Source organism: Procambarus clarkii, chromosome 43 (genome assembly GCF_040958095.1).
Source record: "Procambarus clarkii isolate CNS0578487 chromosome 43, FALCON_Pclarkii_2.0, whole genome shotgun sequence".
Lineage (NCBI taxonomy): Eukaryota > Metazoa > Arthropoda > Malacostraca > Decapoda > Cambaridae > Procambarus > Procambarus clarkii.
Window position 1 is genome coordinate 227,501 of NC_091192.1, and position 12,500 is coordinate 240,000.

The 12,500-nt window shown below is 41.0% G+C and overlaps 1 protein-coding gene across 1 annotated transcript in view; it reads right to left on the bottom strand.

The window, feature by feature from the left end:
* Positions 1-5,624, bottom strand: part of LOC138350036 (ovarian abundant message protein-like) — a 38,473-nt gene extending 32,849 nt beyond the window's left edge. The window contains exon 1 of the mRNA XM_069300315.1: positions 4,776-5,624. Within this exon, the coding sequence (XP_069156416.1) occupies positions 4,776-5,624 (849 nt within the window). The remainder of the gene's footprint in view (positions 1-4,775) is intronic.
* Between the last annotated feature and the right edge of the window lie 6,876 nt (positions 5,625-12,500).

The following is a 12,500-nucleotide window of genomic DNA, read 5'->3' on the forward strand; positions in this document are numbered from 1 at the left end:
GAAACCTATATCTATGGCCAGCACAAAACGTCCACTAGACTGTGGGACACAGTGGTTGCCAGGATCAGGTTGGGTTACCGTTACCTGTGACAGGTGGCTACAGGTGACGGATCTCCCAATCCTGAGCACTCAAGGTGCAAACTCTGTGAGCAGGAACTACGGCACGATCTCCCACACTACATCACTGAATGCCCAGTTATTAGACCTTTCAGACCAGTTGGTAATGAGATACCTGGAGCTCTGCAATTATTTTATTCCCTCTCGTGTTCTTGAAGATATTCTCATAATGCACTCAAAATTTGCCAGTGCAGGCTACTAAACATATAGCCCTGTATGACTAACCATTCTGCGAGTTGGGGACTTTTATTACCACTGCTACCTTATTCACTCTTGTGTTGATGATATCCTCATAATGCACCCAGAGTCTGCCAGTGTAGACCGCTTATCACATGCCTCTGTATGACTAACCATCCTGTGTGATGGGGATTTTTTAGCATCACGTAGCTAGCTTTATGACACACTGTACTCCCCTTCATATAGTCTAGGGGTAGCTGCAAAAATGCAGATATATATATATATATATATATATATATATATATATATATATATATATATATATATATATATATATATATATATATATATATATATATATGTCGTACCTAGTAGCCAGAACGCACTTCTCAGCCTACTATGCAAGGCTCGATTTGCCTAATAAGCCAAATTTTCATAAATTAATATATTTTCTCAAATTTTTTTCTTATGAAATGATAAAGCTACCAATTTCATTATGTATGAGGTCAATTTTTTTTTATTGGAGTTAAAATTAATGTAGATATATGACCGAACCTAACCAACCCTACCTAACCTAACCTATCTTTATAGGTTAGGTTAGGTTACGTAGCCGAAAAAGTTAGGTTAGGTAGTCGAAAAACAATTAATTCATGAAAACTTGGCTTATTAGGCAAATCGGGCCTTGCATAGTAGGCTGAGAAGTGCGTTCTGGCTACTAGGTACGACATATATATATATATATATATATATATATATATATATATATATATATATATATATATATATATATATATATATATATATATATATATATATATATATACAAAAGTAGATTCTATTATTTTTCTTTTGAAGGCACATTGCTGAGGATAAATTATAGAAGAGTTGAGTTATCCCATATAATTTGTGATCGGTGGTCACGTGATTGTATAATGCTGAACTTTGTTGGCCATAACTGACCAAACTGACACATAACTCTTGTGTTCAGTAAGTCGGTGTTTAGGGATCTCCAAGTTTGGCCGTAGTAAACCTTACTGTAATCTCTGCTCGGAGTCTTGCAAACACCGGCGCTCTCAGTCTTATCTTTTTGTTCTGATAAACTTTGGCCAACTTTATTTGGGTAAATTATTTTGACCAAACCACACACTAGAAAGTGAAGAGACGACGACGTTTCGGTCTGTCCTGGACCATTCTCAAGTCGATTGTAAGAATGGTCCACTGAGATTGGAATGATTCTCACAATCGACTTGAGAATGGTCCAGGACGGACCGAAACGTCGTCGTCTCTTCACTTTCTATGTGTGTGGTTTGGTCAACATATTTCAGCCACGTTATTGTGACTCCTCGTCTGCAAATATATATATTTTATTTTTTATTTTGCTTATGTCCTTAGCAGTAATGTTCTATGTTTGAACTATCAGGAATGTCTAGGCCGTTCTTGGAAGTGATTTCCTGCTGCCGAGTGCTGTCAGTCTAGTCTAGTAGACATTTGCTTTGACAAAGTTTAAACCATAGGTTGTTATTCTACTAGTTACCCAATAGGCTAAAGCAGATTACTAGCTACTTTCATGGATGTTTTCTCTGAATCGCATATTAAGGATTCCGAAATCTTTATAATAAAATACGGAATATATTCGTAATTATATCTTCATATTACACCCAGAGTTTGCCAGTGCAGACTCCTGGTCACATGGCCCTGTATGACTGACCATCCTGTGTGATGGGGACTTGTAGCATCACGTAGCTAGTTCTTGACACACTCTGTACTCCCCTTCATATAGTCCAGGGCAGCTGTACACACGCACATGGATCTAAATGTGTTAATATAAAAAAAATGACTTGAAGGAATATAAAGGTATTAACATTACTTGTGTTTCCTAAAAAGTTGGTTATTATTTCATTTATTTTTGTGCTTCTGCACATAACTCTCATATACATATACATATACATATACAAGTATATAATAAATACCATGCCTAAAATACGTTAGGCTTAGTTTTTTGCTTTCTAAGGCTATCTACAACATCAACAGTACAAAACGGGTATTATAATTGGTGCAACAGTGAATATTTTCGACCTAATCCACACAATACCTTGCGAAGATTTCGGGACTTAACGTCCCCGCGGCCCGGTCCTCGACCAGACCACTATAGCCGCCATAGTACTACAGCGTTGGGATGAGTGGTTGTTATGTGATCATTACCGGTCAAGTCTTCGCATTCCATCAAGGTTATGAAGGTAAGAGAGCTTGGGAGCTGACAGTCAGTACACAGTCCTCCAAGACTCAGATGAGCTTGATGAGTGTGTTGGGTAGCTGCCCTCGCTCATCACTATAATATACTATCTCCTATAATAAACTTATTATTATAGTAATAATGTCTTAATATTATAATAAAAATATCTTAATATTAATGTATTCGCTGTAAGATGATTGTTTTGTTTGGTAATTGGAGCAGTGCAAGTGTAGTGTGAGACGCCTCAAGGTTAGTGCTGCTTTAACTGGTGTACTAAACCTTATTATTTTGTAATGTCGGTATCGATAACATTTCATCAGATACAGATATATATATAAATGTAAACGTTCTTTTTATTGCACCCTAACGGCACCGACCATGTTGTACTACGTACCCAACATCAGTTACTGGTAAAAAGTATGGCCTTCATCCTTGGATGGACATTTTTATTTATAGATACAGATCTCTACGTATTGTTCACTGGAGTAATTCTGAAAGCATGTGTTATTACTGTATGGTTGTGCCGGTATGGTAGTGTCGGTATCAGAGTACCTGTTAATCAGAGAGTATCGGTAGTGGTCAAGTATTAGTATCACTGTACCTATAAGGCAAAGTACCGTGTCATTCGCAACGAGGTAATTTGTACACTACGATGATCATTATGAAGTAGCTCGGACCAGGAGTTTGGTTGGTCCAGTCCCGGAGTTGCTTGGCTGGTGCTTGTCTGCACACTATTATCATCGGCAATATCGCTGGCTACCGAGCAGTCAAAAACATATGTATTATGACACGTAAGTTATACTCCATTTACAGCGTTCGGGGGATTGACTCCCATCATTAAGGCATTCAACACACGTTAATTGACTGATAATAAACGGTGGTTACAAAATTACTCTAGCAGTAACAGTGGAGTAACGTGGTGAGTACTTCTACCTGAAGATACTCCACACATCAACATGCTGTAGACTTAAGGTCAGCATCCGGAGAGTTCTTATCACTTTCATTACGGTATTAACCGAGGGTCCGCTCTAGGATATAGGAAGCACTACCTGGCCTCTTACCAGATCTGTACATCTTATCTCAGTCTTGGTGGCTTATAATTGATAAACAATTTCCTGGATCCGAAGCGTTCGAGGTCGTCCTCAAGCCTCAAGGGTATTATTGTCATGAATGACCTCGTAGCGTTGTTCAAGAGTTCACGTTGAGCGTCGTGAACTCTTGAGTAATTACATAATAAGTCTCCATGATGAAGAAAAGTGGAACAGATATCGTAAATGCTTTGTGAATCTTGACTTTGGCGGACAGAAAAGGCAAAATTAAATTAAAACTGTTTCCAAGTGAGGTGAAGGGGGTAATGAGGAGAAAGTGTTCAGTCATTAATTATGCACCTCATACCCATTCCGTGCTGCCCTCAGGCTGCTCAAAGGCAGTCCAAGTTGGTAATCAATTCCCTCTTTACGAAAAAAGTCTTGGCCAACTTATCAGTTCTATCATGCATTCGGAGACCAATATGGGAAGGAATCCACAGGAGACAGACTCTGACTCCATCATTGACTTATTTCACTATATCTGTGTCTAGCTTCAGAGATAAGCACGTCACAGTTATGCCTTGGGGTAGCTGAGGGCAGTCAAGGATGACAAGGAGTCACATATAGTTAATGTGTCAACTTATACACGGTCCACACTCATAGAGGGAACCATCTCCCGCTGTCACAACAACTGCACTTCCAGCTGCACCATGGGACTGGTGCAAGGAGCCATCAGTGTAAATAATTTGGGAGAGGAAGCGCTCTCGAACCAGAACATCAATTTGACACAAGGCATTGTACTTTGCTCTCTCTCGAACAATGGGCTGTTCTTTAATCGGCTTCTTGGGTGGGAAAGGGGTAATCTCCCATGGGGCCGGAGAGTGTTGTTATTCTCTCTTGGTAGAGATGATGAACATTGTAACACCTGCTACCATTGTAACACCTGCAACCATTGTAACACCTGCTACCATTGTAATACCTGCTACCATTGTAACACCTGCCACCACTGTAACCCCTGCAACCATTGTAACACCTGCTACCATTGTAGCACCTGCTACCATTGTAACACCTGTTACCATTGTAACACCTGCTACCATTGTAACACCTGCAACCATTGTAACACCTGCTACCATTGTAACACCTGCAACCATTGTAACACCTGTTACCATTGTAACACCTGCTACCATTGTAACACCTGCAACCATTGTAACACCTGTTACCATTGTAACACCTGCTACCATTGTAACACCTGTTACCATTGTAACACCTGCTACCATTGTAACACCTACAACCATTGTAACACCCGCTACCATTGTAACACCTACAACCATTGTAACACCTGCTACCATTGTAACACCTACAACCATTGTAACACCTGCTACCATTGTAACACCTACAACCATTGTAACACCTGCTACCATTGTAACACCTACAACCATTGTAACACCTGCTACCATTGTAACACCTACAACCATTGTAACACCTACAACCATTGTAACACCTGCTACCATTGTAACACCTACAACCATTGTAACACCTGCTACCATTGTAACACCTACAACCATTGTAACACCCGCTACCATTGTAACACCTACAACCGTTGTAACACCTACAACCATTGTAACACCCGCTACCATTGTAACACCTGCAACCATTGTAACACCTACAACCATTGTAACACCTGCTACCATTGTAACACCTACAACCATTGTAACACCTGCTACCATTGTAACACCTACAACCATTGTAACACCCGCTACCATTGTAACACCTACAACCGTTGTAACACCTACAACCATTGTAACACCCGCTACCATTGTAACACCTGCAACCATTGTAACACCTACAACCATTGTAACACCTGCTACCATTGTAACACCTACAACCATTGTAACACCCGCTACCATTGTAACACCTACAACCATTGTAACACCTACAACCATTGTAACACCTGCAACCATTGTAACACCTACAACCATTTTAACACCTGCAACTATTGTAACACCAACAACCATTGTAACACCTGCAACCATTATAACACCAACAACCATTGTAACACCTGCAACCATTGTAACGCTTACCTGACACTCCCTGTTGGTTTATACACTGTTGCTCTTAAGTACATTTCCGTATAAAATATAAACTTTATTTACATTTGAGGGTAACCTGATCATACTTACTATTAATTCCACGCCTGTAGGGGTCAGTATTAGTCTCGCACTGAATCAATGGTACTTTCAAGGGACTGCTTCATCTCAATTCAAAGGAGAACTAGGAGTCATCTAGCAGCAGCTTTTGACACAGCAAACATGGCAATCATACTAGAACAGCTTGCTAAACTAGGATTACAAGGAAAATTACTTAAATTGATAGAGGGCTATTTGCCTAACTTATCTGTTCCAATCGAACATCATATGTTTTGTTTATTGGTGTTAAAAAGCACAGAGAGCAAAAACTTTGAACTGGGAACTCCACAAGGAGGGGTCCTCAGCCCCTTGTTGTTCAACGTTCTGATGCATAAACTTATTAAAGATCTTCCAACTAATAATGAAGACACTGTCATTTGTTATGCTGATGATATATGTTTACAGGCTGCCACCGAGCCTAGAAAGCAAGTTCTGCTCGATGCTTTTGCTACTAGAGCTGAGGAATGTGGCCTCCTTATCTCTGTACAGAAAACTCGTGCCCTCATTCCATGTGCATTCCACCAGCCAATTATCATATAGATGGGCGAGCACTTGAGAACTGCGAGTCTTACAGATAGCTTGGTGTCTCCCATTAACGACCCTGGGTACCTTGATGTCCCCTTTAACGACCCTGGATACCTTGGTGTCCCCATTAACGACCCGGGGTACCATGGTGTCCCCATTAACGACCCGGGGTACCTTGGTGTCCCCATTAACGACCCGGGGTACCATGGTGTCCCCATTAACGACCCTGGGTACCATGGTGTCCCCATTAACGACCCTGGGTACCATGGTGTCCCCATTAACGATCCCAGGGTACCATGGTGTCCCCATTAACGACCCTGAGTTCCTTTCTTCTCTCAAGAGGAGACTTTGGGAGAGATTAAAGCCCTTGCGGGTCCTTGTTGGTGTCAATCATGGACTTAACGTGAGACTTGCTAGAATGTTTTATGTATCATTTATACGCTCTGTGATTGACTACAATGCTCTACATCTCACACTGTATACTGACAATGAGCTGAAATCTTCTGAAACCTTGCAAAATGAAGCAATGTGTCTCATCCTTGGGGCTCCAAAGTCCACGAGAATAGTTAATATGAGAGCAAAACTACCTACCATAAGTGAGAGAATTTTGTCCATTAGCACAGTTTTCGACGTGAAGGCATTGAGTAGATCTCGGCAACACATGAAGTTTCAAGCTAAACTTTCTAATATGCTGCACTCACCTGAGGGCTATAGAAGAAGAGCGAAATCTGATTATGCATTTTGGTTCTACAAGGTAGCCAACTCCATCAAAATATTAAATATGTACCCAACTCATTTAATGATTAATCAACCAATTACTCCATGCGATAATTGGGATCTATCAGTTGATTTTGTAATTGCACCCTAGAAAATGTTCACTCTATATTATAAAAACAGTTAACACTGAAAAGCATCACTGAAAGTACTCAGAGTATGGGTAACGATGTGTATCAGTGCTATACCGACGGCTCTGTAGAAGAAGGTGGACGATGTACCGGATGTGCATGTAATATATTTGAACAATCTTCTCTCGTACATACAGCAATGAAGCGCATCAATGACTGGGCAAGTACAACTCAAACCGAACTTGCAGGCATATACCTTGCCACAACATTTTTAAAAGACAAAGGCAGTGGACTTATATACTGTGACTCGCAGAGTGCACTCCTGGCATTGAACGCACATAGTAGTAACACCCAGAAAATAGTGAGTGATATTCGAATGAATGTTTTAGCTGATAAAGAAAACAGATTTGAAATTAAATTCCTTTGGATACCATCACATGTTGGCATCTCAAGGCATGACACTGTTGACATGCTTGCAAAGACAGCCTGTAGAAAACCAGTAGTAGACATTTATTTGGGAGTTTAATTAGCAGTGACAAAGAGAATACTTAAACAAATATCTAATAAATATCTCACCGACCTAACAAATTCACAAAGGCCTGAAAGCTGTAGCATTAAACATTATGATAAATATCACGAGGAGACATTCACATATGGAACTAATAGAGCAAAAACTCTGCAATGTGATGTTATAGTGGTCAGGGGCCAGATTCACGAAGGTACTTACGAATGTTTTTCTTCCTAGCGCCTTCGTGGCGGCTACACCGGTATTCAGGTAGCTACACTAAGAAGAAAAACCTTCGTAAGTTTGGTCCGTCAGCTAAGTGTGCTGGCGACCACTCGTAACTTTACGTAAACTGGATATAACTCAATTTTTTTCTACTACACAACACTGGGATCGATTTTAATATAAACAAAAGATTATTAGTTGGCGAATCTCGTGAAGAGGAGTCCTTCGTGTTAGTTATATACATTCATTCTCTGCTTGAAACTTGAAGTAAATATGAACAAATCCACAAGGGACGTGGCCGAGGATCCTCGTCACGGCCCTTGTGGATTTGTTCATTTGATGCATCACGTTAGTGTGATCTCTGTGTGTATTGAAGTAAATATGTCTTTTATGATAGTAGAATTAATTTTATAATAGCAAGATATTATACCAGTAGTTATTAAGTAAATAAACACTGGTGAACATGAAATATGACAGAAGGTGATGAGCCCTGCCTGATGGGAGCATTTATTATCATCAAGTTCACCTAGTAATAAGTTAGATGGGTATGTATAGCTAAGGTACACCCCCTATTTTTAATCTATTTTGTTTGATTTTATTTTGAAATTAAATCTGGGTGAGACATAAAATAAAAATATGCTACACAAATAATGTTAGGTTAGGGTAAAAACTTAAAAAACTTTTCTCATTGAATACTTAAACTTATAATTATGACTATATGAACTATTAAAAAAGAGAGAGGGAAGTAGGGGTTCAAGACCTCTTCCTGTTACACAATTTGGGTGTGTGGACCCAGTAATTATCAAAAGAGGGCACCATGCCGGGAAGGCTATGTAGCTGTAAGGCAGTGAGGTGAGGCAGCTACTTGTTTCAGGAATGCTTATTTACCTTATAAGCTGAGGCAGCCTACTTTATTTGAGGAATGCTAAGCTGATTCCTCTACATTTAACATGGAACAAATTTGTGTCCAAGACCTCTTCCTGTTACACAATTTGACTGTGTAATAATCAGTAAGTAATTATCAAAAGAAGGCACCAAGCTGGGAAGGCAATGTAGCACCATTGTGTGTAACAATAAACCTATTTTTTTTAACAAATAATGCACCTGTATGGTAAAACAAATCCTGTCAGCTGTAAAAATATTGATGCAGTTATTTAAATAAAAAATATAATGAAAGAAATATTACTGGATTATTTTTATCCTATCTTTTTGTACTATACAGTATATCCAAAGAAGTGAAAAATTGAGACATAATGCACAATTTAATGAATGATTCAAAAGAAATATGGCTATTACATGTCAAAATGAGACCTTAATGATCCATGGTTAACATGATTTAATAAGAATAATATTGGTAATAATACAAACTGTAATTTAAAATCTTTATTACTGATATTTTTGTATTAAAACGCTTAGGCATACACAGCAATGTGCTGCTACCCTATTCTATATGGAAGATTACACAGTGTAGATAAAAAAAAACTAGCTATAAGTTCACCTAGTACTCCCATCTCACAGGATGGTTAGGCATACATGGAATTAGGGGAGAAAATACCAGCTTCAATACAAAAAACAAATCAACTCTGACTAAACAACAACTTCACGATTTTCACAAGAGGTAAGCACTGAATCATGGAAACATTATATAACTACTCTTACCATTTTCTACAAGACTCTTCTCAAACAATGTATTTTTTAACATGCTTAGGTATACACAGCAATATGCTGCTTTCCTATTCTGTATGAAGGACCATATAGTCTATGCTCTGAAACTCTCCCTGAACAGATGTAAAAAGGACCCATTATCATCACACCAGAAATAAATATCTTTTTGATATCCCCAGAGTCAAACTTAATCTGTGTAAACACTCTATGCAAATAAAGGGACCTAGTCTAGTTAACTCACTCCCTAATGAATTGAAAAGCTGTCAAACTTTAGCCTCAATCAAAAACAAAACCAAAAAGTATCTAATTTCATCTTCATAGTTTCCTACACTGTGCTTTGAATTTGGTCTGTATATAGTGTTACCCAGTCTCCCAATCTTTATGTACTTAATCCAAACAACTCTACCATTGTGATCATTGCTGTCTTCTTTTCAGTGCTAGCAATATGCTGAATTGTGCCTTTTAATTTTTGTTAAACTACCATTCAAGCTGTCAATGCAATCAATCTGAGCTACTTATGTGCTTTAATATACCTACTAATTTCTCTCATCTTTTTTTCTTGCCATGTACCTGTTATCATTTTTATGAATTTTGCTAGTATTTACCTACTTAAAATTTTCTGTTAGATTAAGGACCTGCCCGAAACGCTGCGCGTACTAGTGGCTTAACAAGAATGTAATCACTATGCTATTTGTCCTCACAATCCCAATGTACCTTCTTGTATATATTAATATATAATAAATAATAATAATAATATAGCTAGTTTAGATCAAAAACCAGCTACAAGCCGGTTGAGATAGCTAAGCAAGTCCCAGCTGTGTCTGGGTACAAGTGACAGGATGAACAACCCAGCGGGTTTTCTTCCTATTAGGGAGTGTGTTGTACATGCTGCTATGGCGGTATGTCCACTCACAGGATGAGTGGCGCTGCCCAATACTGTCACTATGGCGGTGTGTCCACTCACAGGATGAGTGGCGCTGCCCAATACTGTCACTATGGCGGTGTGTTCACTCACAAGGTGAGTGGCGCTTCACTATGGCGGTGTGTCCAGTCACAGGGTGAGTGGCTCTGCCCAATACTGTCACTATGGCGAAGTGAGCACTCACGGGATGAGTGGCGCTGCCCAATACTGTCACTATGGCGGTGTGTTCACTCACAGGATGAGTAACGCTGCCCAATACTGTCACTATGGCGGTGTGTCCAGTCACAGGGTGAGTGGCGCTGCCCAATACTGTCACTATGGCGAAGTGACCACTCACGGGATGAGTGGCGCTGCCCAATACTGTCACTATGGCGGTGTGTTCACTCACAGGATGAGTAACGCTGCCCAATACTGTCACTATGGCGGTGTGTTCACTCACAAGGTGAGTAACGCTGCCCAATACTGTCACTATGGCGGTGTGTCCAGTCACAGGGTGAGTGGCGCTGCCCAATACTGTCACTATGGCGGTGTGTTCACTCACAAGGTGAGTAACGCTGCCCAATACTGTCACTATGGCGGTGTGTCCAGTCACAGGGTGAGTGGCGCTGCCCAATACTGTCACTATGGAGGTGTGTCCAGTCACAGGGTGAGTGGCGCTGCCCAATACTGTCACTATGGCGGTGTGTTCACTCACAAGGTGAGTAACGCTGCCCAATACTGTCACTATGGCGGTGTGTCCAGTCACAGGGTGAGTGGCGCTGCCCAATACTGTCACTATGGCGGTGTGTCCAGTCACAGGGTGAGTGGCGCTGCCCAATACTGTCACTATGGCGGTGTGTCCACTCACAGGATGAGTGGCGCTGCCCAATACTGTCACTATGGCGGTGTGTCCAGTCACAGGGTGAGTGGCGCTGCCCAATACTGTCACTATGGCGGTGTGTCCAGTCACAGGGTGAGTGACGCTGCCCAATACTGTCACTATGGCGGTGTGTCCAGTCACAGGATGAGTGACGCTGCCCAATACTGTCACTATGGCGGTGTGTCCAGTCACAGGATGAGTGGCGCTGCCCAATACTGTCACTATGGCGGTGTGTCCACTCACAGGATGAGTGGCGCTGCCCAATACTGTCACTATGGCGGTGTGTCCACTCACAGGATGAGTGGCTCTGCCCAATAAACTCGCCCCTCGGGGCAAAATTTAAAATTTAAAGGAAAGAGAGAGTAACTAACCCTGACTCAGCATGGCAAGCAATGTTCCAATTAAGATATTTGCAACAAGATGCCCCGTCAGCACTTCAAAGACTCTGTAGGTGGTAAAGGTCGCATGTGACCTGACCTCTCCCAGGTGAAGGCCTAGGAATAGGAGAGATGGGGGGAATTGGAGTAAGAGGTACATATGGGAGGATTTTCCTGGTTGTTACAACATTATGCATTCTGAGTATAAGTGCAGTTTTGTAATCAATTTAGATAGATGCTGACCTTCAAGATGAAGGCTTGGAGGGCTTTACTGCAGAGGTTGGGGTTGGTTAGTCTATTCTTGATACCAATTAAAGTATTGATTTCAATGATCGATCAATCGATCAGTGATCAAATATATGAGAGATACATCATTTTGCCAATTCTCAAATTTGCGTCATAGCTCCTTGAGGTTATCTTGAGATGATTTCGGGGCTTAGCGTCCCCGCGGCCCGGTCCTCGACCAGGCCTCCTTTTTGTTACACACACCCCAAGATGCAGCCCGTAACAGCTGTCTAACTCCCAGGTACCTATTTACTGCTAAGTAACAGGGGGCATCAGGGTGAAAGAAACTTTGCCCATTTGTTTCCGCCTTCACCGGGGATCGAACCCGGAACCTCAGGACTACGAATCCGAAGCGCTGTCCACTCAGCTGTCAATCCTCCATGGATGTGGGCCTAATAGCATGGATGGTAGCCTGCCACAGCCTTGAGAGCACGGAGCCTCTCTCTACACTGACGACCCAGTCTGCCCACAACATTGCGGTATACTGGAACCTCAAGACCAAGGTATTTGTATCTGGTTACACAGTCGAGCAGAGAGCCATCATGCAACTG